At 42.7% G+C, this 22,414-nt stretch overlaps 1 protein-coding gene and 1 pseudogene across 7 annotated transcripts in view; both read right to left on the bottom strand.

Moving 5' to 3' along the window:
* The window catches only part of sti (citron rho-interacting kinase sticky), a 135,938-nt gene that overhangs the window by 64,328 nt on the left and 49,196 nt on the right, over positions 1-22,414 (bottom strand). For 6 of the 7 annotated variants that reach the window (XM_075889996.1, XM_075890000.1, XM_075889999.1 and 3 more), the window contains exons 19-24: positions 19,685-19,738; positions 18,456-18,527; positions 11,297-11,413; positions 8,025-8,134; positions 4,554-4,637; positions 3,237-3,465 (exon numbers count right to left, since the gene is read on the bottom strand). In XM_075889996.1, coding sequence (XP_075746111.1) covers positions 3,237-3,465; positions 4,554-4,637; positions 8,025-8,134; positions 11,297-11,413; positions 18,456-18,527; positions 19,685-19,738 — 666 coding nt within the window. The remainder of the gene's footprint in view (positions 1-3,236; positions 3,466-4,553; positions 4,638-8,024; positions 8,135-11,296; positions 11,414-18,455; positions 18,528-19,684; positions 19,739-22,414) is intronic. The other variant, XM_075890001.1, reaches the window with a different exon arrangement.
* Positions 11,427-16,545, bottom strand: LOC142803836 (uncharacterized; annotated as a pseudogene).

The raw sequence follows: 22,414 nt of genomic DNA on the forward strand, positions 1-22,414 counted from the left end.
TGAGCAGGCATCTCCTCGTGTGCGGCGCTGGGTGCTACGCCTTCAAGGGTTTCAGTGCAAAATTAAGCACCGTCGTGGTAAGGCCAACATTCCTGCTGATGCCCTAAGCCGGGCACCTGTTCAGCCAAACTCCAAGACAGCAGCTGAAAGCCTGCCCGAGAGACTTTTGCCACTTAACTTGGACACTGACGAAGGCTCTGTCACGTTTGAAACCTGCCTGCCAACCACCATTGAGAACCTCAGTGTTATAAACTGCGCGAAAAAACTAGCACAGGAACAACAACGTGATGCTCTTTTGCATGACATAACGAGAACTATCCAGGGAGAGTGCCTGCACAAAGGCACTGCCGAAACCCGTCGTCTGGAGGACCTAGCATCCACGTCTCATCTAGAGCCATCAGGACTTTTGGTGCAATGTCGCGGCGACCGTATAGTAGCCTGGTTGCCTACTCACCTTCGCCCCTTGGTCCTGCAGATGGCCCATGACCACCCGACAAGTGCCCATGCAGGATTCTACAAGACACTGCGGCACATCAGAGACAAGTTTGTGTGGTTGGGCATTAGCAATGACACATCGAAGTATGTCCGCAGTTGCTCAGTCTGTCAAAGGAGGAAAGCACAGCGTTGCAAACCCCAAGGATTTATGGCAAGCCAATGGCCTGCAGCACCAATGGAAGAACTTAGTATAGACTTAATGGGGCCGTTACCTACCAGCCCTCGGGGGCACAAGCACTTGCTGGTCATTGTTGACAAATTTACCAAATTCATTGAGCTCTTCCCTCTTCGTGCAGCAACAACACAGCAGATAGCCAGCCGTGTGGAAGAGTTCATCTGCAGACACGGGGTACCTACTGCTATTTCTAGCGATAATGGGAAGCCCTTTGTTAGTAAATTATGGAAGAACCTGCTTAGGCGATGGAGCATCTCGGAGCGCCACACGGTGCCTTACAGGCCAGCCGGACAGATGGTCGAGCGGCACAATGGCACCGTGAAGCAGTGCATTCGTGCATACTGCAACGAGCACAAAAACTGGGACCAACACATTCCCGAGATTGCTTTTGCAATGCGAACCGCTGTAAGTGCTGCTACTGGATACACCCCAGCCCTCCTCTGCTATGGCCGTGAACTCCGAACACCCTGGCAACCCACCGAAGACAAGCAAGACGCTGAGCCTGCGGTATCATCTTCTCACGCATTCGCAGCAGAACTTCAGTCCCATTTGGCAGAGGTCATGAATGCTGCACGGCAGCATCAGCAACATGCTTGACGTGCCCAGAAGCAGCACTACGACCAGCATTGGAAGAAGGCGACCTTGTCCTGCGAGAAACCCACATAGACAGTGACGCTGCAAGAGGCATCTCATCAAAGCTGGCACCAAGGCGAAATGGTCCATTCCGCATCTGCAGACGTATTGGTGCAAACACTTTCAAGCCCGTCCACCCACAGACTGGGAGAGCTTGTGGCGAGGCCCATGCCGACCAGCTCGTCAAATACCATCCTCCATGGTCAGCGGGGAGCTTCACGCTTCAAGGGGGGGACGGGCTGTGAGGACATCCATTGGTAGTGATGGGGGTATGTGGCGTCCCCTGGGCATGGTGGCAACAGTGGACATCCGGCCTGTGTGCGGGCAGTGTGTGCGCGGACGGTGTGGTGGTTGGACGTGAGTGGCAGGTGATTAGGGGAGTGAGGCCTAACGAACACGAACAAGCATGACAGTCACCATACCCATGTAAAGACAAGGCGTACGTCTTCATAGACCAAGCCGGTTTCCCAGCCTCCTCAGTAGCCCTCAACTTCAGTTGCCTGTCTCCACTGTCTATTTAATGTGAAAGATCCCACAGCACCCTTTTAGTTCTAAACTGTGGATGCAAGAAAAAGCTTGTATGAGTGAGCTAATATGGACAACTGCATAGTGCATCGACCACATTCTCATTCATTGCACGGAAGTATGAGAAGGCCCACTTTTCAAGCTAACACAACCCGCAGTTGGAAGGAAAAGATAGGGGACTGATTCCCCATTGTTTTTAAGACTCCTAGGGGTTATGTGAAGTTAGAACATAGAAGCAGCACATTGTAAAGGGCTCTGCTCACCATACCTTTATAGTCGGATAAAACTTAAAGGGACACTAAAGTCAAATAACAATTTAGGTCAGAGTGAAAGCTCAATGTGTGACAACATCTAAAACGAGAATATTATCAACAACAGTGCCCTACTTACTGAGAAATTAAGGTAAATGCACAAGAACACATGCGCCGCAGTAGGACATTTTTAAAATGATTCCGATGACATCAGACGGACTGCCTACAATAAATCACTAGTAATCAATCTAGCTGCACTAAATGAAGAACCTTTCGTGCATCAAGAGACGCAATAAAATGCTGCTTGTTCATTTCTGTTTGATTAATAGAAAAAAGAACTGCCGGACGTAACTATGGGGAATGGCACGAGTGGTTCAAAAGTTCAATTTTCGCGTGGTTACACGGGACATGTGGTGCCATCTAGCGAGGCGCAGTTGAACCGAAAAAGCATTTGCAATTTCGAAGCCAATGGCGAGAAACTGATCAATGGCCGCTGTTGCTGCTGTGGCTCCCGATGCTCTCAGTCTGCTGCTATTAGCGCAGTAAAGCTGGGCAACGTTGTGCACGGCAACAGTGACGCGAGTCGGTCCTGTTGGTCCGCTTCTTGAGGCGGGTAATTTAAAGTGCGCTAACCCGATGTGGACCACTAAAACGTCACTTTATTTCAAAATAGGCCCTACCTTGGCACAAAAGTAACACTACGAGGTTTCTGGACTGCTATTTTAACAATCAACGGCGACTTAATGGTTGCATTTAGTGTCCCTTTAAGAAGTACATCCCCCCCCCCCCCCCCCCCCCAACAACCAATGCAGGGCAGCTGACTGCCCCTGCGACAAAGAAATGGTCCCACATATGCATTTGGCAATGCTCTCCTAAGTCAGCCTCGTCTCACTGATGATGTCAATATGAAGTGCATACCCATTGGTGCAGGCGTGCTCACACGTTTGAGGAGGAAACACTTCTGAAGTTGTATTCGACTTCGTGTGATTCTTGCGCTAACTATGGCCTACCACGTAGCCTTACGGAGCATTCATATTTGACAGCAAGTAACGTTTCTATTATCAACAGGATTGTGGATGAATCATCAGGCTCAGCAAGAAGTTCCCTGAATCCTAGTTAGCACTATCAGTAAGCTTTACACCGACGTCATGCGGTACCTCTTCCTTGATGGCGACAACCTCCTGCTGATAGGCGGCTTCCCGGCGCTGCCACGCCTTGGAGGAGGCCTCGTACGTGCCCAGCTGACGCCTCAGGTCAGCTACCTGATCACTCAGCTCCCGCAACAGGGCCTCCCGTTCGCGCAAATGGCCCTGCACGGATTCCAGGGCCGCTTCAGCCTCTTTCTCCCCCTGTGCACGGTCCTGGAGCTGTTCTTCCAACCGTTGCCTACATAGAGTACGCATAGATTCATTTCAATAAGGCCTCCATTTTAGAGCCTCCTTGATGCCAAACATCTATATAAGTAGACACAACTTGTTTGTAAGTTCTTTGAGCTGGTGGCAAAGACAGAGCAAGATACAATGCACACAGGATGAATTGGACCTCCAGCATAACCGATGCATTTTTATTCACCACAATGTGCTGCACACGACTGCAAGCGACCACTCCAATAAAAGCACTAGAATTTTAAGCAGTCTAAATGAATACATCCAAAAAGATATTGCATATGCATTCTGAGCCTACGATTAATATATTTTGATCTAAAGAAATGAAGCACAAGTGACTCTAGAATAAATAAGTATTTACATTCATAATAATCTAAATTTATTTCCAATGCTTCCTAAAAACAACACAATTATTTTCTTTCTTGGAATGTAATACTAATCTTTTTAGTTATCTTACATAAATGTGACACATTTGAACTAGGTCAATATTGTAATTCACCCCTGTAGGGGATAAGAATGCATCTTTAAAAATTATCTCACCACCAGCAGACAAGGGCAGAATGAGGAAGACTACAATCCGACGCGATAATGCATCATGTGGTTAACATAACATACTGTTCACGTCGCAAGCACTAAGATGCTTTCTTAGAATACCAACAAGCAAAATGTAAAGCGATGCAGCGGATACATGCTATGAAACATAGCAAGAACAAAGAGAAGTACAAAGAAGGACAGTGATCAATCAGTACCAGTGGAGCTATCACATTGGAGGGAGTTCATGGTACTTGAAAAAACAAAGATTAATAAGCCAAAAGGGTAAACACACACTACCCCAGCAAGTATGATGGGTGGGAATATGTAGCCTTAAATTTAGTTTTAGCTTTACAAAAAGACCTAAATTTCCAAGAACTGACCCCCTGCTTTGCAAGAAGTCAAATTTCTCATGGAAGCAAAATTCAATTTGCGAGAATCTGAATAAATACTAAACTATAGTAGCGTCCTCATGTTAATAGACGAAGCACGACAAACGCAATCAGAGAAAGAAAGAAAGGCATCAGTAAACAAGAACGCAATAGGTGCACGACGTACTTGCTAGTCTTCTCCAGCAACAGGGCTTCCTTGAGCTCAAAGATCTTCTTGTTGAGTTTGTCCACAGTTTCCTTGTGTGCCGCCCTGACACAAAGCCAACTGTTAGCAACACTGTGCACATTGGTAACTATTCTACGCTGAAGCAGCCCCATTCTGAAGTGACTGCTTCCCTAGAACAATTCGCAGCTGGCCAAGCTTTTTATCACCACACTTCTTTTCGGCCCTTCGAAACACTACACTCAAACCTCGTTAAAACAAGTTGCATCTTACACAAAAATAAGTTTGTTATATCCAATAATTTGTTATAAAAGTACAGTCGAGCCCACTTATAACGGCCTCATTTAAAACAACCTTTTGCTTAAAACGAACAATATTCGCGTGACTGTGAAAATAAACATTGGTTCAATGGCACAAGATCACACTTACAAAGAACGTCTCCGAGCACCGCTGATCGGTTACAGAGAATGGAGTTAGCGGTCTGCCGACTTCCCGGGAAACCAATTTCGACCACCGATCAGGCATCGGTGAGGTGCCCATACATTCTTATTGTTAAACGCCGATTCTGCCTCCGCGCCCTTCTAGTTGCCGCTCTCCCCGACCACTTTTTGTTACGTCCTCCCCGCTACTCTGAGCACCCCACATCGCCAGACGAGGCCTGTGTTTTCACACTGCCACCGATCTTTCGAAAATCGGTCGGCCATCTACCCTGTTTTTGATCGTTGGTACTGTCGCCGTCGCACGCCTGGAGTGACCAGACCATTTGCCAACATCGTCGGCCACCGACTGTATCCGATAGACTGCGTCTAATGCACGCGCGTATGCTACCCCACCGACTCTGATAATTTGCGATTCGTTTCGTGTTAAGGACTTGTTCTCGCTCACTTCGCACTCAACTCAGCATGACTTCTGCGCGCGTGCCCAAGTGTGAAAACGGCTGTTAATTTGCAACTGAACAAATTGCGAAATATCGAAGTTTGTGAGGCCACGCAAACCCGCCAGCGCAGCAAGACGATTTTTTTACCACGGCCGCCGATTCTTCGAACACCGCCGCACGCACCGATCCAGGCAGCCATGCTTTGACTTCTGCGCGCGCAGGCACTCTTTTCAAGTCTTTCAACGTGCGAGTTTCGCGGACATTCCAAACAAGCTACCCAACCTGCCTCCTTCCAGTGTGTTTTGGTTTTCAAGGTCGCCCTCCCGTCACATCCTCCCCTCTCTTTATCACAACTCCTTGCCCTTCTCTCGCAAGTCTGCTCTCCTCTCTTGATCACAACCCCTTCGCACGTCTCAACCGCTCCGTGACGCCTGCCATGCTGGCTGGAATTAGTTTCGTTTTCTGACTGGAAACGGGCCCAGAACTGTTCCACGCATTCTGGCATGTGTGTCGCGTGTGCGCGTCTTGCTCGCTCTTCGTGTGCGTGTGTGGTCATGATGGCCAACCGGAGGACTTAGCACACTTTTTCGTGCCATTCAACAAAACGTCGAAAGTGTGACCGCTTGGCTTCAGCGTAATCAGCGCGTTAGGTGCCGCGTTGCGGAGCACTTGCTTATAGCTGTTGACCAGCTGGCAGCCAACTTGCCGCTTCAGGCGTCCCGGTATTCAGCTGTGGAGATGGTGAATATTTCGTGGGCGGCGGTGACGACTACATGTGCGCGAAACTGTTTTCGCAAGGCCGAATTCGTCGACGTTGGGCCCGATGCCGAGCCTGAAGCTTCCGAACAGGACCACTGCGGGGGCGATTTGAGGCAGCGCATCGTCGACTCCGACCTGGGAGAGTGGGTGGGACATCTGTTGCGATGGTTTAATTACGGCCGATGATGATGCCGGCACTGCAGAACCGTGCACGGATTGGGGCATTGTGAATGATGTACGTGGCGAGAGCGATTTGGAGGAATCGGACTGCGAGAACGACAAAGCTTTGGAGCCAGGGCCTTATGCAGCTTATGCCACGGGCCTCGGCGAACGAGCAGCCTGCCGTTTTAAATGAACTCTAGACCGCCCTTATCGCTTCTGCTATTCGAAACACGTGCATCACAGACTTTTTGGGGCAAAAAAGTTTGTGTTCTCACTCGCAACTTTTTTTAAAAGCTGTGTTTCCTTTACAACAAACTTCGTGATACAGGCAAGGGATGCCGCGTCATGCTCAGGTTCGTTATAAGCGGGCTAGACTGTATACCACTAACCCTATATCTATTGTGATACTATTTTTCATTTACTTCATTATAACTATTATTTCGTTATATCTGGGTTTGTTCGATCGATGTTTAAATATAGTTGCAGTACAGAGTTTTGTGTGAACGCTTGAGCACTTCACTGCGGACAGAAAAAATTAACAGTGCACCTGAAAGTTTCAAGTCACTGAGAGCATTCATGTATCAAGAGTGTGCTTCTGGCTTTTTTTTTTTTTTTCATTGCCAAATTTTGGTAATCAAACCAGCCAGTGATGGGCACTACTTCATCACATCAGACAGAAGCGATAACATCAGCAAATGACCTTCGCTGTATTGAACCATTTGTGCAGGTCATTATGCCCCACACAAGTGTTTTGCCATCATCTTCACAAGGTAATAAACAATAATACCTGTTCATTCTTAAATGAAATTCAGCAGCAGCCAGGCTTGATCATTTAATTCTCAAATGTATCACATAAGACACCCTGAGATTTTTCAAAGCAAGAAACTCATAACTTCAACATTAGTGTAACACAAACAAACACAACGTTTGTTATAGGTAGGTAGCAGCAATACATAACCTCCATTTAGAAGGCCTTCACAACTAAGAAATGGCAAACAGCTCTGCATGCACTAATAAATATTTCGCTTATCAGAGATCCAATGCACCAAAACTGTGCAAAGCACCAACTAGTCTTCTCCATTTTCACTCGCGATATTGCCCTTAAGAGCTGCACTAATTTTCTTTAACATATGTGACATGCTCTCTTCTGGGGACAGAAGTCCTTTACCTCCCATCATTTCAATGTTCTTGCCACTTATGCACACATATTGGTTTCATGCATTGTAACTGGCGTAAACATCAAATATTTATATTCACCTTTAACTGGTAAAAGATGTACATGAATACTGGCCCGTACCTACTTCGACTAATGGATGAAAGTCTTTTGATCACTATGCGTATACATTGCTGCTGATGGAATAAAAGACATCGAGTTAGGGCTAACCAATGCATATACAAATTTGTTTCTACCATCTGCAATTCGTGTCATATCGGTGTAATCTCGGCTCGCATCAGATCTGAAATTACCTTTACCGGTCAGATTCGTAGTAATGCATCACGGTTACATTAGGCAATTTTGTCTCTCTTTTAAACTTAGTTCTGATGACGAGTTTCATTCTGTGAGCACTGTACACCTCAAAAGAGACAAAATGAAATGAGCGGGTCAACCGCGACTGAAGACTACCAGCAGCTTGGCTGAAATGAGCGAATGATTGGGAAACAAAAAGCACAATCACCATTGAGCCTCAAACTCTTGATTCTTGCTGTCAGCCAATGACAGCTCTTTTTCGTAGCTGACCACCTGCTTGTCCAACTCCTCGCAGGTTTCCTTCAGCATTTCAAGCGTCTGCAAGAAAAAGAAACATTGAACAGAGATGAATCTACTGATTAACATTAGACTAGGAAAGGTGGACGAAAATTCGGGTGATGACTACAGAGCAGCACACACACGCAACACACACGCAGTACACATTGCCCTCTGAACATTAACATGAAGAAGTAATAACATTACTAACAGATTCCATGGGCTACAAACATCGCTGTATGATACATTTTCTGAAACATCGAAGCGTAATATGACACATCATGGTAAGAAACAGTGCATATTTCAATGAGAATAAAAGGAACTATTCAACCGCATTTAGTTCTTTCTTTTTTAATTTCAAAAACTAAAGAATATCTCTGGAGAAGCCTAAATGTAGAGAATAAAGAGAGAAGACAGAGCATTGATCAAGATCACTAAAAAAAAAAAAAAAAAAAAAAAAAACCCGCTCACTTAGAAGTTACCGAATAGACCAGACAGTAACCCTTCGAAAAAGAAACCGAACGGGTCTCGACATGTAGGGCCAGTTTTTAAAATTAAAAACCAGAAGCAAAACTTAGTTTAAGGACCCTTGTAAGGACCCAGCAAGACAGATTTCTGTTAAATAATTATTTTTAGACTTCAGTAACAAAGGCGCCCTTTAGACACTACACTGTGCAGAGCAAATGAAAAATTTTTTCAGCATCAAAATGTGTAATTTTAGTTCAAATGTGTTGTGGCTTGGGCGAGTTGATTATCCATGAACTTAGCTCTTGTTAGCGTGGCACATATCGAAATGAAAAGGAACGGACGAAAGAGACTTCTAGAAAGGTCAAACACTGCACAGTGCTACACTCAGATGAGGGACATGCATCAAATTTTCCACCATGGTCAAGTCTTTTGACATCAGTAGGTATGTGCGATTATTAACAAAGGCGCCCTTTAGACACTACACTGTGCAGAGCAAATGAAAAATTTTTTCAGCATCAAAATGTGTAATTTTAGTTCAAATGTGTTGTGGCTTGGGCGAGTTGATTATCCATGAACTTAGCTCTTGTTAGCGTGGCACATATCGAAATGAAAAGGGACGGACGAAAGAGACTTCTAGAAAGGTCAAACACTGCACAGTGCTACACTCAGATGAGGGACATGCATCAAATTTTCCACCATGGTCAAGTCTTTTGACATCAGTAGGTATGTGCGATTATTCAAGCACTTTGAATATTCCAACAAATATAACAGTAGTGTAACTTACGCCTGCGGGAATTCTAATTATTCTATATTTTGAAGTGTCCGATATGAATAAGAAAACAAACAAAATGCATGTACCACCCCTGTACAGGTGGTTTCACTGCAATGAAGGAGTGCTATACCATAAATACACGTGTCCGAAAAAAAAAAATTGCACTGCCCCGAAGCCCCCTTCAAGGTTAAATGAAGGTTCAAGGTTATTGCCCCCCGCATCAATTCATCATATTCAAGCTTAAAGGCTTTTTTATACCGTCTTATATGCTCCATTTATGGCAAGTTTAGCACGTATTATATTTTACACTTTATAAATTGTGTTTTACCGAAAGTCTAATGCTGCAACTATTCAAAGCTGCTTTAACTACCCTTTAAACAAAAAAAAAGGCAGTTGCACAAACCTAGTTTGCATAAAAAAAAGAGTAATGAATAAGTTATCTGGGTGATGACAAATATGCTCATTTTTTTAAAAATAAAATCTGATACATACTATTTCAATTCGGTTATTCAAAGTTATTCAACCAAATCACTATTTCCTTCAAAACTGAAATTTACTACATACACATACCTTGATTTCAGCATTCGTCAGCTCTGAAATGCCCTCATTCATTTCTTTATAGGTACAACGCTGCCACGCAATGTGGCTAATGCATTAGGTGTCGCAGCGTGCAAACCCACACAAGGACAATTTTAAAACCTGTGCCTTTACACCTTCACAGACATGCTCGCGACCTTTTCCAACGTGGGGCTTCAAAATTGTGGGGTGGACGAAGGCCTTCGGCTTAATTTCAACAATGTCGGGCTCAGCAGTAAGTGCAGTGATAACACTGCACTCTGCCGCTGAGAAGCAAAGACCGTGAGGTATTATTGGTCAATGGGTAAGTGTACCGCCGCCAGAATCTAATTATCATGCGCAACGGTAACTTTTTTTGTCTGTCAACGCAGTATGATGGAACCAAGTTGCAAAACATTGCCTTGTGAGCATGTACTTGTCCTCACCCTTTTTGGAATTTGCTTCAGTCATATGGCGAAGATACGCAAAAAGAGCTGCTGCTTGAGCACAATATTTAATGATTTAGGCACCTGTACCATACCACTTTGCTATCGGTGAACACAACGCTTTGCGTACTATCATTACACTCTCCTTCCTGACATTGTCAACACAAGTAAAATGAAAGATGCCTTCTGCTGCAGCCAATAATACGACAAGCGTACTTGTCTTAATCAGTACAAAAGTTCCAATGTAGGCAATCGCACTTGTGCCAAGGTTACACAATTCAACAAAACCCTTGTTGAACCCCTTTCGGTGTCTTCTGTAGGGACTATTTCTCCTATAATAGCCACTGCGTAATGCTGAAACAAGTTTGATAAGGACCATGATATGACAGCATCAACTGTTGAAGCTTACTAGCTATGATAGAAGCCCTCATTTGGCTGACAATTGAAAAAATTGCAGATCTCAGCCAATTCCACATAAGCGAGTGGTCACTGGGCACTGCAGAGAAATGCAAGTGAAGTAGTTTTTCAAATTCAGAAACATGGTGCTTCTCGCATAAACGTGTTTTCAATTTCTCTTCACTGCAGTGAAATTGGATATCTCAAGGGCAATGTGACAGCTTTCTGATAAAGTGCTCGAGCAGATTTATAATTGTATGGCCTGTATTACATGTATATGCATTGCATCTTATGTTTCGTTCTGCACATATGCCCGTTTCCTGTATATAGCAGCTGTTTTACAATAAGCCTTGCTTGTTAGCATGTGTCTCCGTCTCGTCCCATCTTACGTACTGTTTTATCACGTGCTAAGCACCAACCAGCCCGATCAAGCACACCACTCATGAGCACTCACATTTCGAAAACGACTCATTTTCCGACAGACTTGATTGAAATTTCGCTCGTTAACCCAGAACTGTTACCAGCTAAGCTTACGCAAGGAGGAGTAGCATGAATTTCGTGCCTCACCTTGAGCAGCTTCTCACTCTTGGCTTGCTCTCTCTTGAGCTCCTCTTCGAGCTCTTTGGAGCTGTTCAGCACCTGCGCGCGCACTTCGGCCTCTCGCTGTGCTTCCAGTTGCAGCACCTGTCTCGTGCGAGGTCGCGGTTGTTGTGGGGGACGGAACGGGGGAGGTCGGGAAAGCAAATAATAAAAGGGAGACGGGGATAGGAAACGAATGAAAAACAAAAAGACATGCAAAACCAAGTTAAATAAACATGAAAAAAAAGATAAAGATACCGCAACTAAAACGAGGACACTTGCACAGCACCAGAAACGAGCAGGCACGACGACGACCCGTGTCATTCCAAACCAGGGAACGGAACCGGGTTCCCAACGTAAACAGCTCGGCACCAATAATAAAAATAATGCCGACTACTCAGAGCTCTCTCTTCATACAAGATTAAACTAGTGATGCTGTAACCCTCTTGATGCTTTTCAGTGCATCAGAGGCAATTACTTTTACAGCAAAGCTGTGCAAGAGAGCTCCGTTGCAACTTTTGTATTATAAAAGTTCACATGTTATTTGCAAGTGGTAGATACTCAAGTTTTGCCTAATATCGAAATTTCCGATCAATTACTTTTGTGAACATGTCAGTCAGAACCTCTATTACTGCTAGTATTTGTTCTGTTGTTCTCCTGTCAAAGACATTGTATATGCATCCTTAGTAGGTCGCAAAAAAAGTTCAGGACCTTCAACGAGCATAGCAAAGTATAAAAGCAGTGAAATTAGAGCTGTATGTAGGTAATGAAGCAATTAAAGATTAAAGATTTTCCTATATAGCCAAAAATCGCACTGGAAATATAAAGATGAATGTTAGCAAAGTCTTTCATAGATTTTGGGCAATGGCTAACCAAACCTGTACGAACTCTTCGACACGCAAATCTGATGTGCAAATCACTCTACCAACAAAAGCTGTATGATATACGTATATGAAAACATATATCTAGGCAATTACCACTCCAATAAACTTGTTGAATTGACCAAATAATGAAATAGGGCTTGTATACGAGAGCTCTGGTGGTATCAGCAATAATATAATAATAAATGTATAAACAACGGCACAATACAGGCACGATCCTCATTGTTCAATTTGCATGCATTTTAACTTCATGTTCAAAAAGGAATCTCAGGAACTACATACATTATCCTCTTGCACTATAAAAAGTACTGCTTAAAAGCATCCACAAAAACTGAAGTAAAAAAATAATAGCAGGCACCATTTCGATACATAATTACATGGTAAGATATAGTTCAGCACCTTAAAGCACTTTTCCAAGGCAGACACGAGGAACATTAGGCATACAGTATTGGCCCACAGAAAAGCAAGCACTGCCGTTAACTATTCAGATACAGGATAAAGGTATTTTCTTAAGCTATCTACCATGCATAATGTAAGCTAACCTACTCTGTGCGTGTATAAGAGTACAAAAAAGTGTATAAAACTACAAGTTGCACCTCATCTTCGGCACATGCTAACGTACACCGTTTCCAAAATATAGACACATGCATACTGTTTTTCAGGCACCAGAAGAGGTTCATTACACATCACTGCACGAGCTACGCAGCTAATTAAAGAGCTACAAAAATAGGTAGCAAGCGATGACATCATTACCACAATTTGTGCTGTCACGCGTTCCTGGTGGCAGAGTACTTATCCAAAAAGATTGCACTTCGGGTTGATAGTACGACGGCATCAAGAGCACTTTATACTGAGATTTACTTAGCCCTTTTCACTGTTACAGTTTACAGTTACCTTCACAATCAGCCGCATTACTATACTGAGCGAAGAAAAGAGCTAATTTATTCCAATGCCTAAGTGCTTAAATGTATGGGTTTGTATTGTAAGTAGGTTATGTTAATTTCAAGACTTGTTACATCTGGCTACCAAAGACTATAAGACGATAACCAAACATTTTCAATGATGTCATCAATGAATTCACTGTCAGTAGGTTATGAAGTATGGGCTTCATCAAACCAATCTATTAGGAGAAAGATGAATGTGTATTACTTTTTTAATATACACACATACCATACTTATCATCTATGCTTTGTTTACTTTCAGAAATTCTGCAGTTAGTGCATTTGCCTACAGCAAATGTTCTTTTGTTTTCTTTGCATGATGTCTCAATGTTTGGACAGCGCTAGCAATTTTAACATGCAAGGAAATATCTTGCCTCCTGTCTGTCACTTCGGGTGCTCTCTACTTCATTCATGCTCTGCAGCCTTACATACATAAACGTAACCACAGTACCTCAAGAAGAAAAATTAAGTTACACAAAAGATATAAGCACCTCATCCTGCAAATGAAGACATGCAGAACCCCAGAGCAAAACGAGACAGGGACATGAAAAATGAAATATCATTCAAGAAAGCCTTCAAGACGTATTCAAGACAGAAAAATAAAACCATGCCTCCAGTAATCAATCGGGCAAGACACGACGAGAGGCAGGACAATGCTAGACAAAAATATAGTAGTAAAACATCAGAACCAAGGCTGTGGCATAAAGGAGCTTCTCACAGTCGTAACATCGGCACGGAGGAGGGGGTGGGAGGGTGAGGGCACAAAGAGATGAGCGAGTAGAAATATCATCAGTGCAGAAAAACTCAGATCACATATTTAAGGTGGTAGGCCACTCAAAAACAAACATTTTTTTAAGGGCAGGCAGTGTTGAAATAACTTTTTCCGCAAAACCAGCATGTCTTATTTAATTTACCCAGCTATTTACAGTGCAAAATATTGAATATTTATTTATTGGGAGGTAATCTTTGTCAAAAAATGCATTCAAAGTGCTAGCCACGCCAGCTGTGATAAGTGACTAATGGGTGGTTTTATTCAGTAAAGCTTTGACATTTGTATAACTAATGGCTGGAGCAATGCAGTGAACTAGAACAGATATTACACAGTGAATATCAAGGAAGTAATGCTAAAAAAACCAAAAAACGGGAAAAGAAGAGCCAATTTAGACTGAACCTGTTGGAGAATTCAGCTGTGAACTGAAAAATATTCCATGGATTTCTTTTATTCTAGTTCACTGCACAGATACATATGTTGTAAATCATTGTGCAAAATTTCAGTTCAAAGTATACGCTGAGAAATAGGTTATGAAAGTTTGCGTCGCAACATTTGGAGCAAATTGTTATTTTTAGAAAAACGTAAACAAAGATTTCCGAGCTTGTAAAAATGGTCACAATCTTTGCATGCAGGCCTAAAATTCACCAGATTCATAGCTGGGCCACTTCTGCGGAAGCATTACTGTCTCCTTTTGTTCGGGTGGCTGCTCGTCTTTTCTTCCTGGCCTGTTTTGTCCCATCCGCTGACTTGCGTTTAGTATTCTGCATGTGCAGGTGATCCCTGGCGATGCAAGCTTTCATCCTGTGGTACCCTGGTTCTATGCCAGCTTGCCTCAGGATATCTAGGGTGCTTACACTGCCATTATTAAAGTGTGCCACAGCATCATGCAAGGCAAACATTACTGTAGACAAGCTTACGTAGATCTCTTTGGGTGCCCGCTGCCATATTAGACCATTGAAACACTCATTAGCATTTTGAGTCTTTCCATGAAGGCACTTCATTAGAAGTTCATCACAGCACAGATCACTGTAGACAGTTTTAACTTTGTTGAGCACATCATTTGGAAGTCCTCCTTTGTGTACATATTTCCCTTGGCCAAGTGCTTCAACCCTTTGGTATCCGCACCAGCTTTTCGGTCCAAGTGGACACAGGCCATGTCTCGGCTGCTTGTCGGTAGAGCTGCAATGAAAAAGACTGGCAAGGGTAGCCTTTTTTATTGCAGAAAGGTTCCCCACATTAGCCCTTATGGCGATGCCATAGTAGTTTTGCAGGCGGTCAATGAGCGCATCAGTGAGCTTTCCCTTACCACCGAGTCCACGCACTGTCTTCTTCAGTTTTCTGAGGCGGAAGCCAACACGCTTCTGGACATGCCCAATACATTCCAGTTTCTGCACACTGTCCTTTCCATATATGTCTTTGACAGCAGCATAACTCTTGGAATCACCATCGCCGTAGTACTGCAGGTACTTCAAATCTCTTTTGCCTTTCGACCTTTTAAATATTCAGTATAGATCAACAGTCTCTATACTGCCAGCACTTCCTTCATGGTTTGCTTGACAGGAAGTGTGGTTTGCCTTCTATTCCTGGTACGAAGCACTATGTTGCCTTAACTTGCTTTTGGTTTTACAAGACTTACACGTACTAGAAAGGGCCTCAACATCAATGACCTTTCCCATGTCAACAGAAATCACCGACACACAACCGTTCAAAGATGAATGGCCACGCTTCTGCCACGTGCCATCACCTGAAACACCACACTCGGCACTCCCCACAACTCGACGAACTTCCACAGCACCATCAGTCATCGACTTCGACGCCACTTCTCCTGCCGCTGCAGAAAGCAGAGATGACAATTTGTCGAAGGCGGAGTGACGTGGAGGAGCAGGCATGTTCATCACCTTGGAAAAAGTTTTCGCACCAGCGTGCCCATTTCCAAACTGACGCATCGCGTAAACCAGACGTAGATTGTTCTCATTGGCACGACCCACCTTTCTCGACGTATGAAATGGGCGCTTGAACCCACAGTCGGTACACACGATCGCACAAGCAGAGCATATACGTTGGTGAGAGCGTTCCTCGAGCTTCAGTGTTGTGTTCATGCATTCGAAACATGCCAGCGATGAAAACACTGAAGAAAGAATACCAATGTACATTATCCTGTTCCCTTGGAGCGCAGAATTCTCTAGTGGAGCCTGGTATGCCTTGTTTATGTCCCCAAGCTTCTTCGCGGTCGCCGAAATACCGGCGTCTGTGTCAGTAGGCAGCCTCGTCGTCGTGTAGCGATTTCCAGCAAACTTGCGCTTCTTTGTCTTCTGTGTTCTGCACTTCCCCATGCTGGTCGTAATATGGTCCAGGTGGCCTAAGGATACAGCCCCAGTAGCGTTGACACGTGGAACAAATGCAGAATGAAGCCTGACGTAGCCTGACCAAGGCAAACAACAAAAATTCCGACGAGCATTGTGCGTCCCCTTTGTGGCTGTTGTTAGAGATTAACGAAGACTTTTAAACACAAAGTTGTATTTAGTGACATCATCTTATATAACAGTCACAATAAAATGCATAAAGTATTTTGAATAGCATTATTATAGATGAAACAACAATTGCTTTTGAAAGCGATATTTTGAAGCCGAAACCACAGTTGGAAATGTGGTTTCGGTTTTGCTATTGGAGCATAAGGTATAGAAAACTTGCTGTAACTCGTGAACTAATCACGCTAGGAGGATAATTTTTGTTGCAACATATACGTGAATGTTTGGGCGTGCAAGAAAAACAAAACCCTAAATTTTATTTGGCAAAAAAAAAAAAACTTTTGAAGGTGGCTTACCACCTTAAAAGGCTATAAAAAAATTTACTGATTGATATGTGGGGTTTAACGTCACAAAACCACCCTACGATTTTGAGAGACGCCGAAGTGGAGGGTCCCGGAAATTTCGGCTTTAAAAAAAACGTCAACATGGTCAATCAGCCTTTCTTGCTCAAAGTTGTTTTTAAAACGTTATATTCTAGAAAACAAAGTTAACTACAAAAAAGCCAGGCAGTGGAATATGGTAAAAGACGGGTTAATCACCTGGTGGACATAAAATATCTCCCCCCTCCTTGTCTGTGTGTGTGTGTGTGTGTGTGTGTGTGTGTGTGTGTGTGTGTATATATATATATATATATATATATATATATATATATATATATATATATATATATATATATATATATATATATATATATATATATATAAGGAAAAGAAGTGTATACCTAAGGGCTCGTTTTTCCATGTTTTGACACAATATTAATGAGATCTAACAGACAGTAATGCCAAGGAATGTATAGGGGAAGTCATTAGAACCAATGGAATGTAAATCAGAAGAAAGAAAAGTGGGTGAAAAAATAATCAGCCGTGATATATATATATATATTTATATATAGGAGATTAACACTTTACTTTTTCGCTAACAGAGTACGAGGTGTTCACTTCATAAAATGTGTTTTGCCATTTTCACCATATGAGACCAAGGAAAATGGAAATTTGTTTTTCCTATCATTCATCACTTTTATAAAATTAGTCATATTTGAATGCTCTAACAATGTTATTGGAACATACAGAAGCCAAAATGAGCCTGCCACATCATTTCTGAAAAGAGCAAATCTTCAGAGAGAATTGTTGTCACAATGAAACTCTGAGATATGGGAGACATGGCTACTTTTGAAATATGGTCAACGCAAAACGGATCTCGTCTGCCAGTTTACTTACATTTATTTCCTTAATTCTTTGCTGAATCTGCAATCAACAACTTTGCTCAATGACATTTTTTCGGTAAGGTGACTGAGTCATTTACTTTTTTTTTTTCGATAAGTAGAAGTCTGCAGAGGAAATTAGGGTAATATAGTTTAACATAAACAGACAGAGACATAAACAAACATAACATGACAGAGTTATGAGTGGTATTTCTCTAGTGCCACCACATAAATCTCCAAGTTCAATCTTTAATAACTTTACAAACAAGATCTTAAAAGCACTGTTCCAAGCATGCGATACAAAATGTGATAGAAGGTTTGTTCTAAGGAACATACATTCTAAATTTTATGGTTGAGGTTCAGCCACAGCTTTCTCATAATTCAGGTTTTCATGAGATGACTGTATATACAATAGTCATCTCGATTTTGATTGACTATTTAAACTGCTTATTCAAAAACTATTATACCCAGAAAACAAGTATGTCACGGCATTACCGCTTTTCCCTTCTTTTTACATTTTCCATCCCATACTAGCACAAGCATTATTACAAAAGAAATTTTAAGGCAAAGCATTGTTGAAAAACACTATTTAAGAGTTATAATGAGAAATATCAAACATTTATCATTTTGGATGAAGTCAACAAACAGGGAGTGTGCAATTTTACTTGGTAATGTAATGAATGACAGCGTTAGACGCGCACAAAAGCGTACATTATAATTATACGGGCCCGGTCGTTTCGGGTAGCGCTGTTACAGTGAACATTTTTAAGCCAAGTGCCCGATTACCTTTCTTTTGGCAAAATAGAAAACACTGTTCCACATACCTTGCATTTCACTGTCAGCTCGCGGCATTCGTCGGCCTTGGAGACGCACTTGGCTTCAAGATCTTTCGTCGACTGCGGAGATGTGAAAAATTCAATCCCGGAAATGCACGCCTGCATGGCATCCTAACTACCGGCAAAGCGTGTGCAGCTTTTGTGCAAGTTGGAGGCGCTAAAAGCATGTGATTGCCAAGGCGTGAAAAACGAAACCACCACCACAAAGAACTTGAGGCAATGCATAGGAAAAGAAGATTGAAATGCGCTTAGTATGCATTGGAAAGAGACAACCGCTGTGAGAACAAATTGTGAACGTCTTTCTAACATGCGAATTTGCAATTGCACATATTGGACTGGTCTTCAAATTTGGTATCGAAAGGTTTAGCGACTCTGCACACTGAATAACACCTCCTTGTGACCAGAGCCAGCTCGTTAGCGTTACGCATATGTTGCACAAAAGCGATAGCTGTAGCTGATTAGTACTTTCGACACCATGGTACGAATTAAATATCAAGTCACGTCAAGCTGATCACTTTAAAAACATTTAAACAGGTGTGCAATTTCACACTAATGTAAGACAGCTTACACACTGTACTTGGTGTCTAAGTACCTCAGACATTGCACTGTACACTTGTCGTGAGACTAAGTCTCCACCATAACACAAGTGGCGTGTACATGTAATACAACACGAGTGTTGATGCTTGCATGCATTAGTGAGTACAAGTGTGGTGGATATGCACTCTAACGTTTAATGAGTCGTTAACAACGAGTCCGTTCAACTGTTGAGTTTAGACGTAATAGCGCGGCAGCAGACAACCAGAAAGTGATGTTCAAACTTTCAAAAGCTGCTGACTTCGCGGGAAGCCTAAGATTAATTGTGACCACTCAGGGATCTTGAACGTGCACCCAAGACATGGTCCACCCAAAGCAATTGCTCTCGCAGTGAACCTCTGTGGAAATGCACCCGCCATGAAAAAAAAAATCAAATCTGCAAATCTCACACGAAGTTCCAATACAGCATAGGCCCTCAGCCATCTGTCATTAATCATTTATACTAACAACTAAATAGTATCTCTAGTCAAGACCTTCTGCACCACAGCACGATCATATTTAATAACATAAACCAAGAGAAAGGAAATCAGAAGATGAGTGTGCTAATGAAGCCAGGAAGAATGCAAGAATTGAGAAAGGATGCCGAGCCCATGCGCAGGCAATCGATATGAAGTGCCACCTACAACACAACTGTCCCTCAGCATCTGAATGCGTTCTTCCAGCTTTGCCTTTTCGGTCTGCAATGATGAGGGAGGGGTTAGAGGGGAGGGGAGAAAACAAGGCCTTACAAAACTTGGGAGGTAGATAAAATTGAGAGAACATAAACTTCAAAGTTATTCTGTCAGCCCAAAGCCCTCCCTGCCACAATGAAGGTATCAGAATAAATTAGTAAAATACATAAATATAATAACAGTAAAAATAGATTAGAAAAAAAAATGAAAATGAAGAAGAACACATTCCAGGACAAAGACCGGATGCTACTGCCTGTCTGCGACATTCCGCAAGAATGTCTATTTTTTCTTTTGCTGCTCTTTGAAATTCAGAACATTATCCCTTCATGAATGGGAGGTCTTTGGGAATCGCTTCTTGCATACTACAATATGTGTGCACACGATCAAAGGAAGTGATAAACCTGAAACTGGAACAGCTTGCAACAGCACCGAACTGCCCGCACAGTCAACCAATAGATGAAGATGCTTAACGAAACAGGGTTGCACGCCCGCATTTGACCTTCACAGGGTTGGTAAAGTAATATGAAAAGTTGCTGTGTTAATACGTGAGCTCATCATCGTGAAGATTGCACACATTTTCTTAATAATACGAGATCTGGCAGCAGGCAAACATATTATACGACCAGTTTGGCAGTAACACAAGACATTAGTGCTAAGAAATAGCATTTTTTTTTTTTTGGAGCAACTCCAACGATTTTTTCATGTGAACTGATCTCAGTAAAACTTTTAATATACCACATTTTTGGTGCGTAAATGATCTGTGCCAAAATATAAAGTCATTCAGTTTTCCTAGAAAATTTTAAATATCTGTTACATATTCCCGAGTCAGGCTCATGAATATGCAACTTTTGATTGTTATGTGGGGTTTAACGCCCCAAAACCACCATATGATTATGAGAGATGCCGTAGTAGAGGGCTCCAGAAATTTCAACCTCCAGAGGTTCTTTAATGTGCACCCAAATCTAACCACACGGGCCTACAATATATGCAACTTATGGAAGGTGAACTTTTTGAACAATAAGCATGAAATCCGGTGTTGGATGTCTGATGGTACCAACATGCACGCGACCTACGGGTGGGGTCACGCTGGACGTGACATAACATGATCATGTCATACATTCAGATTTAGCACGACGATGTCATTACGCCAAAGGTCCAGAAATGACGTCACTGTCACAGGACGATATCACCTCATGACACTGTGCCAAAAATGACGTCACACGATGAACTTACTCCTGCAATTATGTCACTCGACGATGATGCGTGATGTCCGCCTGTTCAATAAGCACCACACTTTGCGTTTCTTGTTTCTTTTCATTGTCTCTAGAATCGGCCCATATTCTTCAGCAAGACTGATGCTGCCGTGACAAAATTCAATCAACTATACTCGGATGCACTGTTGCGGAAGGCAGTGAGACTTTTAGAAGTAGGCCTGTTTGTACTATAAAATAGCCCGATTATTTTACCCCCCGCGATTCTACTATTTTCATCTTCAAGCTAAGTAACAAATAACCATGTTTTTTTCCTTTTAAATAAACCCCTGTAATACAAAAACACGTATTTCTGGATCATTTAGCATCTCTGTTTTCGTATCCTGGCCTCTGTAATTCCGTGGCAGCGCACAGCTAGAGCCAATCGCAGAGGCTTGCACGAGCATTTATATTGACGGAAGGCAACTGTGAGATGCAGAGTTTTACATCTCGCTGACCAATGTTCTTTGCATAGCTTTAACAGAGTTGCATCTGATGTATGAAACAGAGCATGGACGCTAGGAGCTTCACATTTAAAGGGACACTAAAGGCGAACAACAACTTATGTCAGAGCTAAAGCTCAATGTATGACGTCTAAAATGGCAATATTATGAACAGCAAAGCCCTACTTAGCCAGAAGTTAAGCTAAATGTATCACACGACATGCGCAATGAGTGGGACATTTTGGAAAGGATCCCAATGACATGAGAGTGTCCGAAAATAATTAATCATTAGTAATCGAACTAGCTGCAATAAAAAATAAACCTTTTGTGCATTAAGAAATGCAATAAAACGCTGCTTGTCAATTTCTGTTCAATTTATAGAAAAAAAGAACTGCCTGCCATTACTATGGGGAATGACGCACTGGTTCAAAAGTTTCGTTTTCGCCTGGTTGGGCTGGATAGGTGGTGCCATCCAGCGGTGCCCAGTTAAACCGAGCAAGCAGCAAATTGTACAATGGCCGTTGTTGCTGCTGTGGTTTCCCCTACTTTCACTCTGCTGGTAGTGGTCATGGCCACCGTGCAGTAAATGCCGGCAACGTTGGGCACGGCAACAGTGACGCCAGAAAGACTGCTTTTAGGCGGTTTGAAGTGCGCTAACGCGATGTGGACCGACCCCTAAAACGTAATGAACTGATTTCATTTAAAAATAAGCACTTTCTTCACACGAAAGTAGCACTATGTGGTGTCTCTGGACACTATTTCAACAATAAACACAGACTTATCATTTGCCTTTAATGTCCCTTTAATGTATATGCAGTGTTCAAGTTGACTCTGGCATATCATATTTACTCGCATAATCCTAGCACTTTTTTGGCAGAAAACCAATGTAAAGTTGGGGGGTGCGAGTATTACGCGGGGAAAACTTTCCACGAAAACGTACAGAGTAAAAAAGAAAACGAAGTGGCCGCAAATCGGGATTCTCACACCAG

The sequence above is a fragment of the Rhipicephalus microplus genome, chromosome 3, assembly GCF_043290135.1.
Source record: "Rhipicephalus microplus isolate Deutch F79 chromosome 3, USDA_Rmic, whole genome shotgun sequence".
Classification (NCBI taxonomy): Eukaryota; Metazoa; Arthropoda; class Arachnida; order Ixodida; family Ixodidae; genus Rhipicephalus; species Rhipicephalus microplus.